The sequence below is a fragment of the Mustelus asterias genome, chromosome 8 (genome assembly GCF_964213995.1).
Source record: "Mustelus asterias chromosome 8, sMusAst1.hap1.1, whole genome shotgun sequence".
Lineage (NCBI taxonomy): Eukaryota > Metazoa > Chordata > Chondrichthyes > Carcharhiniformes > Triakidae > Mustelus > Mustelus asterias.
The window spans coordinates 92,466,337-92,486,258 of NC_135808.1; the positions used below are offsets into that span (position 1 = coordinate 92,466,337).

Below are 19,922 nucleotides of genomic sequence, written 5' to 3' on the forward strand. Positions count from 1 at the left end.
CGAAGGGCCGAATGGCCTACTACTCCTATTTTCTATGTTTCTATCTTGTATTCTGATACATTTTCCTGAGTTTGACCAACATCTCAAATGGCTGGAGGTTTCATTCAATTATTAATTTGTGGGAATTTAGCTGCTATTTACCATTATCCACTGTTCTAACTTGCAATGTATCAGAAATAAAAAACACCCATTTGAAATCCACATTCAGGATTGCTCGGGATTGATCAGAGGTTATAGAAAGGACGTTAATATAGTATGTGAATTCTAACAACTTGTTTTAGCAATCATTTTCCTTCATTTTTACTTTGACGTTTTTCACACTCCTGAGTGTCAATTATATCTTTCGTGAGCGTTCGTGTCAATTATATCTATTTAAAAATCTGTCCAGCTGCATTACTGAGACCAATGGGTTTTCCATTAGGAATTGCCCTTGCTGAGATGTTTGGAAGAAGATGACAGCCTACGTAGAGATGGAGTCTTATCATATTTTTTCTAAGCGGCAGGCTCAGACTGAAAACCGATGTGAAGCTGTCCAGCTGCACAGCCCAGTTTTCCCTCCAGATCTTGGGCAGGGTTTACACCGTCACTCTGTTGGTGTGGGGCCTGGTAGAGCACAGCGGGTAATTGGGAGGGGGGGGGTGAACTGATGTCCGTGGGACAGGTTAGCGTGTCCGTGGGGGGGTGGTGACAGAAGATCTCCCAGTACACTGGGAGATTGGGGCGCCTGTGCAGTAGTGCCCCTAGAGCTCAGCTGCTGGTTTCCCTGGCGAGCTCAGGCTGCAACCAACCCCCCCACCCAACACCCCCACCCCTGCTGGTGAAAATCGCATCCTGGCACTTTTTTTGCACTAAGTAGGGACTTATTAGGGAGAGTCAACATGGCTTTGTGCGTGGTAGGTCATGTTTGACCAATCTATTAGAGCTTTTCGAGGAGGTTACCAGGAAAGTGGATGAAGGGAAGGCGGTGGATGTTGTCTACCTGGATTTCAGCAAGGCCTTTGACAAGGTCCCTCATGGGAGGTTAGTTAGGAAGGTTCAGTCGCTAGGTATACATGGGGAAGTAGTAAATTGGATTAGACACTGGCTCAATGGAAGAAGCCAGAGAGTGGTAGTGGAGGATTGCTTCTCTGAGTGGAGGCCTGTGACTAGTGGTGTGCCGCAGGGATCGGTGTTGGGTCCATTGTTGTTTGTCATCTATATCAATGATCTGGATGATAATGTGGTAAATTGGATCAGCAGGTTTGCTGATGATACAAAGATTGGAGGTGTAGTGGACAGTGAGGAAAGTTTTCAAAGCTTGCAGAGGGATTTGGACCAACTAGAAAAATGGGCTGAATAATGGCAAATGGAATTTAATGCAGACAAGTGTGAGATATTGCACATTGGAAGGACAAACCAAAGTAGAACGTACAGGGTAAATGGTAGGACTCTGAAGAGTGCAGTTGAACAGAGGGATCTGGGAATACAGGTACAGAATTCCCTAAAAGTGACGTCACAGGTGGATAGGGTCGTAAAGAGTGCCTTTGGTACATTGGCCTTTATAAATCGGAGTATCGAGTATAAAAGTTGGAGTGTTATGGTAAGGTTATATAAGACATTGGTGAGGCCGAATTTGGAGTATTGTGTACAGTTTTGGTCACCTAGTTACAGGAAGGATGTAAATAAGGTTGAAAGAGTGCAGAGAAGGTTCACAAGGATGTTGCCGGGACTTGAGAAGCTGAGTTACAGAGAGAGATTGAATAGGTTGGGACTTTATTCCCTGGAGCGTAGAAGATTGAGGGGAGATTTGAAAGAGGTGTATAAGATTTTGATGGGTATAGATAGAGTGAATGCAAGCAGGCTTTTTCCGCTGAGGCTAGGGGAGAAAAAAACCAGAGGGCATGGGTTAAGGGTGAAAGGAGAAAAGTTTAAAGGGAATATTAGGGGGGGCTTCTTCACGCAGAGAGTGGTGGAAGTGTGGAATGAGCTGCCGGATAAAGTGGTAAATGCGGGGTTTTAACAGTTAAGAAAAACTTGGACGGGTTCATGGATGAGAGGGGTGTGGAGGGATATGGTCCAAGTGCAGGTCAGTGGGACTAGGCAAAAAATGGTTCGGCACAGACAAGAAGGGCCAAAAGGCCTGTTTCTGAGCTGTAATTTTCTATGGTTCTATGGCTCTAAGTACCATAAGACTGCATTTTCAAACTTGCCCAATAAACAGGTCCGAAACTCTTCCATTTTTTGTTCATTCAACACTGAGAATTGTTTTCATAAGATCGCGCCCACAATGTTTTGGCCTCAACTACGTTCTGTGGTAACGAATTCCGCAGGCTGACCACTCTCTGTGTGAAGAAATTTCTCCTCATCTCTGTCCTAAACAGTCTACCCTGTAACCTCAGACTGTGACCCCTTGATTTTGGACACCCCCACCATCAGGAACATCCTTCTTGCATCTACACTGTCAGTCCTGTTAGACTTTTTTATGCTTCTATGATATCTCTCCTCATTCTTCTGAACTCCAGCGAATACAACCCTAACTGATTCAATCTCTCCTCATACGTCAGTCCTGCCACCCCAAGAATCAGTCTGGTAAACCTTCTCTGCACTCCCCCTAGGGCAAGAACATCCTTCCTCAGATAAGGAGACCAAAACTGCACACATTATTCCAGTTGTGGCCTCACCAAAGCCCAACATAACTTCATCAAGCTTCTGTACGTGAATCCTCTTCCTATGCAGGCCAACATACCGTTTACCTTTTTTACTGCCTATTGCACCTGCATGCTTACCTTCAGTGACTGGTGTACGAGGACACCCAGGTCTCATTCCACATTCCCCTCTCCTAATTTATGGCCATTCAGATAGTAACCTCCCTTCCAGTTTATGCTAAGTTGATAGCCTCACATTTATCCAAATTATACTGCATCTGCCATGCATTTACCAACTCACTCAACTTGTCCAAATCATACTGAATAATTTCTGGATCCTCCTCACATCTCATCCTCCCACCCAGCGTTGTGTCATCTGGAAATTTGGAGATATTACATTTAGTTCCCTCATCTAAATCATTAATGTATAGAGTGAATAGCTGGAATTCCAGCACTGATCCCTGCGGCACCCCACTAGTCATTCCCTGCCATTTGGAAAAATGCCCGTTTATTCCTACTCTTTGTTTCCTGTCTCCCAACCAGTTTTCTATCCATCTCAATACACTACCCCCAATCCCATGTGCTTTACATAGCAGTACTGTGCAATAGAAGGTTAAGGTGGGTCACGGATTCCCAGGTGGCCTGTGTTTCCTTCAGCCTTGAACAGTCTGTGTTCCATGTCTACATCGATTACCAGAGGTTGCAGCCCCTTTTTGGCTTTTTGAAGGGGCTGCTGCTCAATCTTTGGTTGCACTTCAGCCCCACGCTCCTAATCTTTGGTGCAGAGGTGAGTGAGGAGGGAGGAGGTCCTTCTTGTAAGCCTGTTCCTGGGCCAGGCCAAGGCAGCCATTGACGGATCTAGGCAGCGGGCGGTTGAGGGGATCATCCAATCTGACTGTCTGTCCCTCTTTCCCAGAGCAGGCCTAGGGCTGGAAATCCTACAGCAAGTAACTCACTTCCTGACCCCATAAATCCTGTCCACAATCGGCAAGGCACAAGTCAGGAGTGTGATGGAATTCTCTCCACTTGCCTGGATGGGTGCAGCTTCGCAACTCTCGAGAAGCTCGATACCATCCAAGACAAAGCATCCTGCTTGACTGCTTCCCCTCCCACAAACATTCAATCCCTCCACCACCGACAAACAGTGGCAGCCGCATGTAGCATCTACAAGATGCACTGCAGCAATTTACCAAAGCAGCATCTTCCAAATCCACGGCCATGATCATCTAGAAGGACAAGAGCAGCAAATACCTGGGATCACCACCACCTGGAGTTTCCGCACCGAGTCACTCAGCATCCTGACTTGGAAATATATCGCCATTCCTTCACTGTCACTGCGTAAATATCCTGCAATTCCCTCCCTAACAGCACTGTGAGTGTACCTACACCTCAGGGACTGCAGCAATTCAAGAAGGCAGCTCACCACCACCTTCTGAAGGGCAACTAGGGATGGGCAATAAATGTTGGTCTAGTCAGCAATACTACATCCCATAATAATTTTTGTTTTTAATTGCTTTTTATTAATTGCATCAGGGCTCCCATGACCAGCTGAGGTGGGCTGCACCTGACTTTTCATGATGTGGAGATGACGGCGTTGGACTGGGGTAAGCACAGTAAGAAGTCTCACAACACCAGGTTAAAGTCCAACAGCACTGCTCCTTCGTCAGATGGAGTGGATATCCACTCCATCTGACGAAGGAGCAGTGCTCCGAAAGCTTATGGTATTTGCTACCAAATAAACCTGTTGGACTTTAACCTGGTGTTGTGAGACTTCTTACTGTCCTGACTTTCCAGCCAGTGAATGGGCCATTGTCATCCCATAAAACCCTGATGGTCATGGCAAGGTGCAGAAAAAATTACAAATGCTGCATAGTGACATTAAAGTGTTTGTATTAAGAATGCTTTGACAACAGATTAGGAGCCTAGGCATTAGAAGCTTCAACTCAAAATCAAATTAGTTGCAAAATGTTCAGTGTAATTCCTTATTCTGGGATACCCAAATAAAATCTTACTGACAATAAAGAGAAACCATTTTAATGTTGACACCGTGCGGACACAAATTACCTGACACTATTGGCAATAGCGTTCACCGCTTATGTTTGTGGTGAAATGCATCGCCATACAGTTCTTCTGTACTGTAACTCTGGAGGATTGGTAAAGGAATAAATAACAAGAGTTACCCAGAGTGAGCTTGGCAGGTTTGGATAATTAATTTGGATGATTTATCTCTTTCTCAAGAAAGGTGTTTGTTTCCCCCACAGGTGTGATTGGGGCTGATGTAAAAGGTTCCAACTTGCCTTGTGAGAACATGCCAATTTCATCAAGATTTGCTCTCATCTGTGGAACATCCTCCTGCCACATGGCGGTAAGCATTCTCAACAGTGTTTCAACCAGGTAGACAATTCTGGCACAAACTCAGGAATGTCATGCTCAAATTTTATGAATTATTTCAATCTCTTGGTCACATCTAACGATTAACCTGTTGTGAAGGCAAAAACAGGATAAGGGTGTTTGTACAACACTACATCATTCAAATAGTTTAACAACCGGTCTCAAGTGATAGGTTAACAAATAAATTAATTTATTGTTAAAACCAGAGCTATAAAAATCATGTTCTTTAGACTAAACTATGCGATTAGAATGATAAAGTAGTTTGGTGATACAGTGCATAAATTGTTAAAGCTGTATTGAAGCAGCAAAGGAGACAACAGTGGCCTACACCTCAACATTTTAAGAAAATACATTTCTTAAAGGCACAATATCATCACAGTAATTAGGACTTACTTTGTAATTATACTGAAATGGACAAGCCATCACTTTTTTGGCGAATTTACATTTGTGAGTACCAAGCAAGTATAGGGATGTCATACTGATTAGTGCTTTGGACTGGTGAGTCAGACAATGAGATGACATTTTTGCAAAACTAAAGGTACATCATTACATCTTGGAAAGCAACTTTCAGATTTTCATGCGTAACCATTCGTCTGCATTCCTCTGAGTTTGCAGTTTGTAATGATGAATGCCATTAGTCTCTATTATTTTAATCACAGATGGTGGGCCATTATTTATTCTTATTAAAATCTGTTAATTGTCAAATGTAAAAGGTTACTGACTGAACTATACATTTTAACTGACTTTTTGTGTGACATATTCAGGTTTGCAAAATGCTGCAATTCAAGGTGGTCATGTTTTGCTTCAAAGTGCCCCAAGGCTGCAATGATAAATATTTGGAATTAATTCCTGCAGTGAGAAACCTGTCTAATCAAGCTGATATTCAAACTGCTTTGATCAGCTTTAGGTGTACCCAGCTCCAGTGCACCACCTTTACAATAACAATAACACCTTTGTAAGATGATCTACAGGGATGAACGATTCTCTGCTTGAATTGAATAACCTACCCTTGTTGTGATTATATAAATAAAATTCTGCACTAGCTGAAATAACAGGGATTCAAAAGACGATGGCCAAAATTCTCTGGCCCTTCATGCCCCGTCACCACTGCCAGTGAGAATGGAGAATTTGGCGCTCAGCCAAATCTTCGTTGGCTGCAGTGGAACTGGAGAATCCCAGCTGCGGGGCAAGGCCAGCGAATCTGGCCCAATAAGGCAATAATTGAGGAGTACTGATGCTGGAATTTTACGAATGATAGTTATGAGCAAATCTTGTCAGAACTCAATAAATCTGTGCACCCAAGTATTTCTTGATACTTCCTGTTCAGGGGATATGCACGACTCACCATGTGTGTGAGGGGAAACTCAGGTTTTCATACATGATAATCATATGCAAATTATGTGACCACAGCAAATAGCTTTGTGCTATTGAATCGTAACACTTAGGTGGAATATTCCTGCCCTCCGTGAAGTGTTTTCTGGTGGTAGAGGTGGTTTGCCATTGTCTGCCTGTGGGATCTTCCAGTCCTGCCAACGTCTACAGAGTTTTGCATGCCTCGCCTGTCCTGGCACTGGGGAACCTGTCGCTGGGGTACCCAGTGCCTGGACAGGAGATTCCACTGGCTGAAAGGGGCGGAAATCCAACCCTTAGTTTGCATTTATGCTGTGAAACTGATTTTAGTGGAAGGAATTGAAAATAATATGTGGTTCCCTGTGTACAGACTTTACCCTGTTTGCACAATGGAAAATGTTCAGGGATGCAAAGCAACATCCAAACAAATATACCTGGCAGTAGGACATTTCTGACTTTAAAACATAACTCTTTTGGAGGAAAATTGCTTCTGGCTAACAGTATTAAATTTGCAATGCTATTAACATGCAGAGTAAATTAATGGGGTGGATTTTACACTCCCCACACGTGGCTTTGAAGGTGGCTTATAAATCCAGCACTACCTACCCACCAACCCAGAACCTGTCTGACATTTTACAGGGGTGGGAGGTGGGGGAGGCATTGGTTAAGCGCCTTGACCTCAGGCCTATTGAGGCCCTTAAGCGGCCAATCAATGGCCTTGTAAGGGTCTTATTCTATTGCTGCTGGTATTTTAACCTGCGGCAATGGGTGGGAAAGACCCTTGCCATGCAGAAAGCTTGGCAGCTATGGCTGCATTGGCTGCTGTCAGGCAAGCTGGTGGCGGGGTGGGGGGGGGGGGGGGGGGGGGGTGGGGGGGGGGGGCGGGGGGGGTGGGGTGGGGGGGGAGGTGCAGCAGGCAGATGGGGAGGGGGAGTCTTCTTTGGAAAAATACCTGAGATCCGCGGCATGGTGGGACTACCTGTGGTCTGAGTAGTGACCACCAGTGGTCTGAGTAGTGTCCACCATGCCTGTCTGGCATGGCCAGGGCTAGAGTGTTGCTAGCCATTCGACTGACTGGGAACTCTCTTAGGCAGGACGTCATCTCAAGAGAGGGGTGGAAATCTGATCTTAAAGCAATTAATGCAGCCCCCAACATTAAATTGCTCTAAGGCTGTTGGGATCATGGGCAGGCTTCCCCAACATTTTAGCCAGAAGGACAGGGGCCGCAGTAAAATTCAGCCCATTGCGTGTGCACGCAGATACTGGAGCAAATTTTACTGTCCCACCCCGCCACGGGAATCGGAGCCAATGAGGGACGAACCATGGAAAGGTCCATTGACCTCGGGCGCCATTTTCCGGTTTCGGGGTGAGGGAGATTGGAAAATTCTGCCCACCAACTCCAGCATCCATTTTGTTTTGTCACTGTACAGCTTGGCTTCTGAGAACAGAGAATCAAAGCTCTTTGGGAGGTATTGTTCCTTATCTTGAAATAGAGTAGGCCACTTCATTTCTACAGCAAGGTCTTCCAAAGTAGCACACAGCCAATTTCCCCCCAAAAGAACCTTGAAGTCGCAAGTGATCAATGACTATGTATATTTGTTCAAAAGTTAAGCTCTGAAATCAACAGGCTTGATGCTGACATTGCATATCAAAAGTAAGAACTTAAATGTATCTTTCTCGGGCGGGACAAAATGCTAGGGGGCAATGCCAAGGAACAGTGGCCAGGAATGACCCTCACCCCCCTGAGCAATGCACTCACCTGAACTCCTCTGACACATTCTGCTCGACAGGTACATGCCTTGTGAGATCTGTCCTAATTCACACCAATGGGAGAGTTGTCATTGATACTTCTAAACTAAACCACTGAGTGTATTCCCAAGATCATGGACCTGTCATTCTCCTGTCACTATTAGTTGGTGTGAATAAGATTTGGTAAGCTGACGACTCAGTGGATGAAAGAAAATTGCCCTGCACATACTCCCGTCCACTTGCCTATTGTCACTTGTCTCTCTGGATACGCTCACACTGTGGACCCTGCAGGTCCATCAAATTTGCAGTGTAGTGGCATACCTGTCTGAATAAGATGCAGTAAGCAAGTAGGGCTGTCAGTTGACCTGGAGCACAACATGTACTTTGGAGAGGCATCCACAACATATATGGCACCAAGCATATGTGCAGAGCCCTTCTCTCAACTACACCATTAATTGTACTCATAGTTGAGATGATGTGGACGATTAGTGCATGTAAGCTCACATAAGTGAATTATGGCAACGTATTTTGAGTTGCCCATAACCCTTCTCGCCTTACATCTTCATTCATTAACTTATTAATTCTTAGAATGTTGCATAGATCAGGCGCATCTAAAGGGTTGGGACCTGCTGCCCATGTCTTTCCAACTGGGATATGGAGATCCTGGTCAAGGAAATCCAAAGGCAAAGGCACATCATTTACCCAGCTGGTTGTCAAAAGCCACCTACCATGAGCAAGGAGGATAGATGCAGATTGCAGCAGTGGTGAGTGCCACTGGCAGCCACAAAAGATCATGGAATCAGTGCTACAAAAGATCAACTGATCTTTTGCATTCTGGCAAGGTAGGTAGCTTGATTCATTGGCACAGATGTCAAAGGGAAGGGTCACGTGCCTGCTACAGATAAGATATGAGACATGGCAAACACAATCCTCAATGCTGAAGCAGAGGCTTGTGTAAGCAGCTCATTAAACTGTGCACAAAAGAGATTTGAATATGCAATCTGATGTGCAGACACATTGAAGAACATTATCTCTGCATGCACTATATATAAGGGTGACCTAAATTCATATTGTAGTCGCAGAACAAAGGGGTGGAGAATGCCAGAGATATGGCCCATACTGTGGGTGAGAAAGATCACTTGAGGCCCATGTACCTCATGGAGCAAATAACCCTGGAGATCACAAAGGTGTCAGAGCTGCTGGATGTTCCAGATGGTAAATCTCTAATAGCATGAGTAAAGGAGGTATTGAGATTGTTTTGGCAAATGGTAGTAATGTGGACGTTGTGCTATCACTTTACTGAGCAGAGTATGTTGAGAGCAATGTGTTAAGCTGCATCTCAACATGTCTTCATCAAGAGAAATTAAGATGCTCCTTGTATCTCTCGGTTTTCACCTCTGTGTGTGACTTTAAAGAAGGCTTAATAATCCCATTCAACAAGCAGATGCTGATCAGCAAGTGCATCTGCAGCATGAATGTTCGGTGCTAGATGTTCATCTGCACTGTAGTGCTGCACTTTGTCCTTGGTGGACACAGCACAGAATGGTAAGCCATGTAGTAATATAGGTCATGTGCTGTCGCCATGACAGTGGCTGCATTGTCATTTCCAGTGACACAGGATGTGGTTTGTGCGGTTTGCTGAGGCATATTTAAGCCATGACTTATGCTTCTAGCGCCTAATTTTTAACCCAGAACATTAAGGATGTGGCACGAGTTCTTTCGATGAACTGTCATGGCACAATTGTCTAAACATCATGCACAAGATACCATATCATAGAAAAATATAGAAACATAGAAAATAGAGGCAGGAGTAGGCCATTCAGCTCTTCGAGCCTGCTCCACCATTCATTTTCATCATGCTAATCTTTGAATTCAATATCCTGATCCTGTCTACTCCCCATATCTCTTGATCCCTTTATCCCCAAGAGCTATATCTAATTTCTTCTTGAAATCACACAATGTTTTGGCCTCAACTACTTTCTGTGGTAGTGAATTCCACACATTCACCACCCTCTGGATGAAGAAATTTTCCTCACCTCAGTCCTCAATCTATGACCCTTAGTTCTGGACTCCCCCACCATCAGGAACATTCTTTCTGAATCCACCCTGTTTAATCCGAGCAGTCGCAACACAGAACACCTGTGTCCAAACATTTGAGACAATATCCTTCAAACCCTGCACTCTGCTTTCTCCAATCTACAGTAAGAAGTCTCACAACACCAGGTTAAAGTCCAACAGGTTTATTTGGTAGCAAATACGGCATCTCCACATCATGTTCTCCAATCTAGCCAGTTTTTAATCTAATTCACTGACCTTCTCATTGACCCCATGTTCTCTCATCTCCATTACTGTCCCGTGAGGCATTTGGTGAAAGGCATTTTAAAAGTCCATAGGGGGTTGGAGTTTAAGAGCGTTGGGGTTATGCTGCAACTGTACAGGACCTTGGTGAGACCGCATTTGGAATATTGCGTGCAGTTCTGGTCACCTCACTATAAGAAGGATGTGGAAGCGCTGGAAAGAGTGCAGAGGAGATTTACCAGGATGCTGCCTGGTTTGGAAAGGTTGAGGGAGGTTGAGGGAGCTGGGGCTGTTCTCTCTGGAGCGGAGGAGATTGAGGGGAGACTTAATAGAGGTTTATAAAATGATGAAGGGGATAGATCGAGTGAACGTTCAAAGACTATTTCCTCGGGTGGATGGAGCTATTACAAGGGGGCATAACTATAGGGTTCATGGTGGGAGATATAGGAAGGATATCAGAGGTAGGTTCTTCACGCAGAGAGTGGTTGGGGTGTGGAATGGACTGCCTGCAGTGATAGTGGAGTCAGACACTTTAGGAACATTTAAGCGGTTATTGGATAGGCACATGGAGCACACCAGGATGGTAGGGAGTGGGATAGCTTGATCTTGGTTTCAGATGAAGGTCGGCACAACATCGTGGGCCGAAGGGCCTGTTCTGTGCTGTACTGTTCTATGTTCTATGTTCTATAACACCAACCAATGCATTTTCCCCACCTTCCTCTATCTGGCCCAAAAGATACCTTACTGGGTTACTGAGTGAACCAGCATCTTCCCTTAATGAAAGCAAAGCACCCCTGACGCTGAACAGCAGCGACAGGAGATGTAACAGGGAGAGACAAGCGGTGTAATGGTGATACTGTAACAGAGAGAGAGAGACAGGCAGTGTAATGCTGATTCTGTAATAGAGACAGGCAGTGTAATGGTGATGCTGTAACAGGGAGAGAGAGACAGGCAGTGTAATGGTGATTCTGTAACAGAGAGAGACAGGCAGTGTAATGGTGATGCTGTAACAGGGAGAGACAGGCAGTGTAATGGTGATTCTGTAATAGAGAGAGACAGGCAGTGTAATGGTGATGCTGTAACAGGGAGAGACAGGCAGTGTAATGGTGATTCTGTAACAGAGAGAGACAGGCAGTGTAATGGTGATACTGTAACGGAGAGACAGGCAGTGTAATGGTGATATTTTAACATGGAGAGACAGACAATGTAATGGTGATACTGTGACAGGGAGAGACAGGCAGTGTAATGATGATACTGTAACAGAGAGACAGGCAGTGTAATGGTGATTCTGTAACAGAGAGAGACAGGCAGTGTAATGGTGATGCTGTAACAGGGAGAGACAGGCAGTGTAATGGTGATTCTGTAATAGAGAGAGACAGGCAGTGTAATGGTGATGCTGTAACAGGGAGAGACAGGCAGTGTAATGGTGATTCTGTAACAGAGAGAGACAGGCAGTGTAATGGTGATACTGTAACGGAGAGACAGGCAGTGTAATGGTGATATTTTAACATGGAGAGACAGACAATGTAATGGTGATACTGTGACAGGGAGAGACAGGCAGTGTAATGATGATACTGTAACAGAGAGACAGGCAGTGTAATGGTGATATTTTAACATGGAGAGACAGACAATGTAATGGTGATACTGTGACAGGGAGAGACAGGCAGTGTAATGGTGATACTGTAACAGAGAGACAGGCAGTGTAATGGTGATACTGTAATAAAAAGAGATAGGGAGTGTAATGGTGATACTGTAATGGAGAGGGACAGGCAGTGTAATAGTGATATTGTAATAGGGAGAGGGACAGGCGTTGTAATGGTGATACTGTAATAGGGAGAGACATGAATGGTATGGGTGATATCTACGTGAATGGTGGCTCGGTGGCACAGTGGTTAGCATTGCTGCCTCACTGCACCAGGGACCGGGGTTCAAGTCCAGCCTTGGGTGACTGTGTGGAGTTTGCACTTTCTCCACGTGGGTTTCCTCCTGGTGCTCTGGTTTCCACCAATTGCCCAAGATGTGCGGGTTGGGTTGATTGGCCATGCTAAATCACCCCTTAGTATCCCAAGATGTCTATGTTAGGGGCAATAGTGGGGTAAATATGGGCTACGGGGATAGGGCCTAGGTGGGATAGATACTCTGTCAGAGAGTCAGTGCAAAGTCAGTGGGCTGAATGGCCTCCTTCTGGGCGGCACAGTGGTTAGCACTGATGCTTAATAGTGCCAGGGACCCGGGTTCAATTCCAGCCTCGGGTCACTGTCTGTGAGTTAGCACATTCTCCCCTTGTCTGCGTGGGTTTCCTCCAGGTGCTCCAGTTCCCTCCCACAATCCATAGATGTGTGGATCAGGTTGATTGGCCATGGTAAATTGACCCTAGTGTCAGGGGGATTAGCAGGATAATATGGGGGGTTACGGGAATAGGGCGTGGGAGGGATTGTGGTCGGTGCATATTCGCTGGGCCAAATGGCCTCCTTCTGCACTGTTGGGGTTCTATGGATTCTAACATAAAATCTGCCTTCATTTGTGTCATTATCTGCATTATGGGCATGCCTTGATTATGGTGGTATGGGTGCTTCATTCATGGTCAATGGCATATACGTGAATGGACCAGGATGAAGGCACTTACTATTGCTGATGACTGTTTATAGTGGAGAGGGTAGCTGCAGTCTTAACAGAATCTAGCTCATTTATGGTGCTTCACTCCCTTATGAGGGATGGGTAGTTCCTTGAGAGACTCTGGCATCAAGATGCAAGGATCTTTCTGTCACCAAGAACTGTCAAATGTCACTAGTCATTTTGGAGAAGCTTATGAAACTCTGTTCTGGCCAAGGGCCCTTCTAGCAAGGACCCGCCTCTTGTACGGAATCAGGTCTGGATGCATGTCCTCGCCTCCCTGCTGCTCTGTCATTGTCATGCTCAGTTTCCTCATCTGTATTGGAAAGGCCTGAAAGTATGTGGACTTCCTCTCCCCCAAAGGCTGTGGCTGTCTGAGTCTGTGACTCAAGATCCAGGGGGAAACTAATGTACTCTTCACATGAGCAAACAGAGCATTACTCATTTCCTTAGTATAACTGTGTGCAGCTGACTGGGATATACCAGCCAGTCTCCTGCTGAGCCCTGAAATAAGCATGAGGCATAGACAGAGACACTCAGTGTGGCAGTTTTCTTCAAAGCCACTGACAGGACATGAGGACCATGGACTGAGACTCCAGTTGCTGCTGAACCATGCAGCAAATGTCTGCCACAATGTCACAGCTCAACCTGACTCGCCTTCAGCAATGGTTTTTCATCACGAAGTCCTCTTCTGTACACCCTCCACATCAGGTAGAACCTGATTGTCCTTCCTCTTCCCCTCATTCCTGGATGCTCAATCTGCAGCCTCTTCCTCATGACCTGTGGCCCTCCCTCTGAGCTCACTTAGATTGGCTTTTGCTGCCTGTGTGTGAGAAGGGGCCATGCACATCCTCTATGCTTCCAAAGCGCTCATTTCTTCCTTGCACCTGGGTGCAACATTCAGTGGGGACAATGGAAAATTGCCCTGGCAGATATCACGATGACAGGAAGTTGCGACTGAGTGAGATATACCCATAACTTCATCAGCTAACCAAAAACATATTGAACTGTTTACAAAGCACCTGCTTTTTAAAAGCACTAGAAAATACACTGACCAAAGAAAGCTATCACCAGTCAACTGATGCAGAGGCCTGAGACCGAGACAGAGTCCCACTATAATGAGGCCACCCAGTCTGTGATTGAGCAATGCACTGGCCTCCCAATGATACGCTTTCACTGCTTTGACAGGTCCGGTGGAATCCTTCAATCCAGTTCCCAGAGGATCTCACGCATTGTCGTTGTTTGCCCCCCACAAGTTAGTGTAGCAGCGGGATGACATCCTCGATGAAAAAAGACCATGTCCCTGGCCTTGCAGGAACATTGACCGATGAGCCTTGTCCATTCATGAGCAGAGCACCCCCCTGCCTTCCATACTCGACAGCAGCTCAGAGGAGCTCTCTCAGGAGAGCAGCAGTGAAGCGTCACAAATGTCACACTCACCATCCACCATTGCAGAGGCAAACACTTCAGTGGGCAAACTTCGCAAGTAGACTTCTGGGTCACTTTCTGGTGTACATCAGTTGGAGACAGGAATATCCCAGGGATCGGGTAGTCGGAGACCATGGAAGTGACCAGCCCTCTGAATCCCCCACCACCTCCTGAATCTGGCACTTCTTAGGGGTAGCAGGCAGGACAGGGTGACGAGTCAACATTAGTGCCACCCGAAAGTCGGCCGGGGTCCTCCAGGTCCAGGCCCTCAGAAAACGTCATCAAGGGCACCTCAGGCAAAAGGGTATGGAAAGCAGCAGGCTGCCTCCACTTCTGATGAGCATCATGGGCGTACAACTGGACATAGTGGGAGGGCTCACAAGGTGAAGGAGTTTTAGGGGCACAAAGTGGGCACGGGTGAAGTTAGGCACCGTTAGTTGGGGGTCAAAATAAATTGTCACAAAAGCACAACTCACCTTATTGAAACCTCTTGTCGAGTGGCCTCACGTTCTTTGACCCTCCTCCCACTGGGATTGGTCCTCACCACATCTATAAATATGTGAAGAGTAAAAGGATGAGGTGTGAAGGAATAGGACCTATAAAATGTGAAGGTGAGAAAGTCTGCACAGAACCCGAAGAAATAGCAGAGGTGCTTAATCAATATTTTACCTCGGTATTCACGGTGGAAAAAGACCTGGGTGGTTGTACTACAGGATTGATGTGGACTGAAAAGATTGAGTATGTGGACATTAAGAAGGAGGATGTGTTGGAAATTTTGAATAGCATCAAGTTAGATAAGGCTCCGGGACCGGATGGGATGTACCCCAGGTTACTGTGGGAGGCGAGGGAAGAGATTGCAGAGCTTCTGGCGATGATCTTTGCGTCGTCGATGGAGACGGGAGAGGTTCCGGAGTATTGGAGGATTGCAGATGTGGTTCCTATCTTCAAGAAAGGGAATAGGGATAGCCCAGGAAATTACTGACCGGTGAGTCTAACCTCAGTGGTTGGTAAGTTGATGGAGAAGATCCTGAGGGACAGGATTTATGAACATTTAGAGAAGTTTAGTATGCTCAAAAGTAGTCAGCACGGCTTTGTCAAAGGCAAATCGTGCCTTACGAGCCTGGTGGAGTTCTTTGAAAATGTGACTAAACACATTGATGAAGGAAAAGGGGTAGATGTGGTTTACATGGACTTCAGCAAGGTGTTCGATAAGGTCCCCAATGCAAGACGTCTCGAGAAAGTGAGAGGGCATGGGATCCAAGGGGCTGTTGCCTTGTGGATCTAGAACTGGCTTGCCTGCAGAAGGCAAGGTTGTAGATGGGTCTTTTTCTGAATGGAGGTCGGTCACCAGTGGAGTGCCCCAGGGATCTGTTCTGGGACCCTTGCTGTTTGTCGTTTTCATAAATGACTCGGATGAGGAAGTGGAGGGATGGGTTGGTAAGTTTGCCGACGACACGAAGGTTGGTGGTGTTGTGGATAGTTTGGAGGGATGTCAGAAGCTGCAGTATGACATAGATAGGATGCAAGACTGGGCGGAGAAGTGGCAGATGGACTTCAACCCGGATAAATGTGTAGTGATCCATTTTGGCAGGTCAAATGGGATGAAGGAGTATAATATCAAGGGTAAGACTCTTAGCAGTGTAGAGGATCAGAAGGACCTTGGGGTCTGGGTCTATAGGACTCTTAAATCGGCCTCGCAGGTAGAGGAGGTGGTTAAGAAGGCGGATGGTGTGCTGGCCTTCATCAATCAAGGGATTGGGTTTAGGAGTCGGGAGATAATGATGCAGCTTTATAAGACCCTCGTCAGGCCCCACTTGGAGTACTGTGCTCAGTTCTGGTCACCTCATTACAGGAGGGATGTGGAAATGATTGAAAGGGTGCAGAGAAGATTTACAAGGATGTTGCCTAGATTGGTTGGCATGCCTTATGAGGATAGGTTGAGGGAGCTCGGTCTTTTCTCCTTGGAGAGACGAAGGATGAGAGGTGACCTGATAGAGGCGTACAAGATGTTGAGAGGTATAGATCGGGTGGATTCTCAGAGGCTTTTTCCCAGGGCTGAAATGGCTGCTACGAGAGGACACAGGTTTAAGGTGCTGGGGAGTAGGTACAGAGGAGATGTCAGGAGTAAGTTTTTCACTCAGAGGGTGGTGGGTGAGTGGGATCGGCTGCCGTCAGTGGCGGTGGAGGCAAACTCGGTAGGGTCTTTTAAGAGACTTCTTACATGGAACTTAATAGGATTGAGGGTTATAGGTAAGCCTATATATAAGCCTAGGTAGTAGGGACATGACCGGCGCAACCTGTGGGCCGACGGGCCTGTTTGTGCTGTATTTTTTCTATGTTCTATGTTCTATCTGGACACAGCTTTTCCCACAGGCCCTCATTGTAAGAGGAATGATAAGGCCCACTTAGACTGATAGTGACATATATCCTGAAAGGACTCTGGAATTATTCAGTGAACCCTCGCCACTTACCCCCTCTAAAGCTACGGGACAAAGGGATGTAGGCCCAATCCTTACTTACACATGAGCCAGGAGTCAGCAGACAGGCAGGAGTCGGACATAAGCAAAAGCTAAGGAGCATCAGGACTTTCTTCACTGAGTTTGTCATTACCCTCCTGCATTAACAGGCACAAGGACTTCCCAGTCCCAGCACCCGGATGGGATGTTCTTGTGGCGGACTTCCTCCCTTGATCGCGGCGTCACAGGGTGTTGTAGAACTGCCAGACAACATGATGGTCCTAGTCATAAAATCATAGAATCACTACAGTGCAGAAGGAGACCATTCGGCCCATCCATCCTGTACCGACAACAATCCTGCCGAGGCCCTATCCCCGTAACGCCATGTATTTACCCTGCTAATCCTCCTGACACTAAGGGTTAATTTAGCAGGACCAGTCCACTTAAAATGCACGTCTTTGGACTGTGGGAGGAAACCGGAGCACGCAGAGGAAACCCACGCAGATACCAAATCACCCAAGGGCGGAATTGAACCCGAACCCCGGCGCCGTGAGGCAGCAGTGCTAGCCACTGCTTTGTGAAAGGGAAGCAGTGAGGGTATCCCTGGATCTCCTGCCCATACGAGCCCTCACCCTCATTTGGCCTCCAGCTCCTCTTTGTGCTCTCCCTCCAGTCCCTCCTGGACTCTCTTTTTTTGACTCAAGGAAACCTGGTTTGATTGGCTCCTTATTAAAAAGTAAAATACATTCTGATTAGAAGAGGCATCTATGGGGAAAAGAAATTTTAAGAAACCTTTATTGTGGCTGAGGGGGCTGAATAAAGGGAAGCCAGTTCACTCCTCATCACCAGTCGTACCACAGACTAATAACCCCACCATTCCACTGCCTTACATCATGAGAAGACAGTGTGACTTAAGGTCTGGCACTTCTGCAGCATTAAATGAGAAAATTTCAGCCTAACCTCACGAGGGTATCTCACCTCTCCAAGAGGTTTCTGGCTGTCCATTGGAAATGCACAGAAAACTTGACCTGGTCTCCACATCATGACTACTTTACGCACTCCAGGCTTCGTGCAGCAATAGTGCAGAAATATGAGGTTAGTGGAGGCAGCTGGTGATCTGAAGAGTCAGCTTCCTCCTCAATTCCCACATGTACAAACCCCAGCCTGATTCCAGTCCCACCTCCATGAAAATTGGAAATTCTGGGTTCAGAGACTGGACTCTGACACTTGACCCATTTCTGGGATTTTTACCACAACGAGAGGTTCTGCCGTGGTGAAAATCTGGGCCTTTGTATTATTTTAAGCCACGGTAAGTATAGGGCAAACAGCCCAGGTGTCTGTGGTTCTAAGAACATAAGAACAAGGAGCAGGAGTAGGCCATCTGGCCCCTCGAGCCTGCTCCGCCATTCAATAAGATCATGGCTGATCTTTTCATGGATTCAGCTGATCCCACTCTGGCCATCTGATCTCACTTCTGGCCATCTGATCCCACTGCCATGGGGAATCGTACAATTGGAATAGCAAGGATAGCAATTGGAAGTTTAAATTTCCCATGTAAGTGCCGCACATGTGCATGCACAGGACTTTCTCGGAGTGCCGAGGTGCCTCCGACTCAAGTCATTTGCCATTCCCCATATCAGAAGATTCAGCCCACTGCATGAATCCATTCTCTGCCTCATTAATGCTGCTCACCTTCAAATTCTAGAGAATGCCAATGTAGTGATGTAGTGTTACCACAATATCGAGTACCACACTATGGTACTATCTGTTGTGCCTGCATGCATGACTAAATTGCTGACTTTGAAGTGTCTTGTAATCTAAGTACTGCAAACCATAGTCCCTTCTTTCAGCATATGAAAATCATTAAATTACGAGTGTTATTTTGGTTATCACAGCTTTGTATATGAAAACTATGCAGCATGGGATGGATGCAACAATTACTTCAGTTTTGAGAAGCTGGGTGGGATTTTACGGCCTTTCTTGGGCAAGACCGGAAATTCCCGCCTGAGATCAACAGAGATTTCAGTTGTCAGACTCTCGCCCGCACTGATTCCGTGGCGGGCGAGGTGGTAGGGTTCCGGCTGATATATTCAATTTGAACACACCTACTTCTCTCTCCTTCACTACAGGTTTTCTCCCCATTGCTTTTCTTTATCCTCTTTTGCTCTGCTTTGCTTCCCTCCTTTCTACTTCACTTATCCATTTTTATTCATTTTTGTTCATTTCCAGTGTCCTTTCCTGATACATTGTCTATACATTCTTGCATTGTCTGTGCCTTTGAGACTTGATTGCCTGTGGGGACTCGCATTCCAACCATTATCTTGTAGGTTGAGTTTATGTCTGTATATGCCCTGTTTGTGGGCGCGGCTCCCGCTCGCCTGGTGGGGGGGGCGGTGCTCCGGAGGCTTGTGCTGCCGGGTGGACCTGTTGGACTTTAACCTGGTGTTGTGGGACTTCTGACTGTGCTTACCCCAGTCCAACACCGGCATCTCCACATCATAGTTAGGGGTAAAACAGGGGGGAATAATCAGGTATGCATGTACTTGGATTTGCCTTACCTGGAGTACTCTGTACAGTTTTAGTCACTGTACCACAACAAAGGTATCCAGGTATTGGAGAGTCAGCAAAGAAAAGGGAAATCAAACTAATGCCTGACTTCAAGCATAGGAGCTTTGAGAGGTAGCTAAAAAGTCTGTGATTGTTTTCTCTGAAGGATCGGAACCCATGCAGACCTATTCAAGGACATGTATAAATTAAACTCTAGTAATAGTTGAGGTTTCCACGTGTGAGTATGAGCTCAAACATGAGAGAAAAGCTACATGGAAGTTTTAGATTTAACTACTTGAGGGCAAATTGAAACTTAAGAATGATTTGATTGTATTTCTTGTGCTGATCAATAAAAATAGACGGGCACTTTGTTTGGATAATATTTAGTATTTAAGTGTTGTGCTGAAATCAGGGGCACCAAACACACAGGAATGGTTGTTGGAAGTTCCAGGATCTAGATGTTTCA

The 19,922-nt window shown here is 46.1% G+C and overlaps 1 protein-coding gene across 4 annotated transcripts in view; it reads left to right on the plus strand.

The window, feature by feature from the left end:
* fggy (FGGY carbohydrate kinase domain containing) overlaps positions 1–19,922 on the plus strand; it is a 278,408-nt gene that overhangs the window by 155,647 nt on the left and 102,839 nt on the right. For all 4 annotated transcript variants that reach the window (XM_078218494.1, XM_078218493.1, XM_078218491.1 and 1 more), the window contains exon 8: positions 4,886–4,989. In XM_078218494.1, coding sequence (XP_078074620.1) covers positions 4,886–4,989 — 104 coding nt within the window. The remainder of the gene's footprint in view (positions 1–4,885; positions 4,990–19,922) is intronic.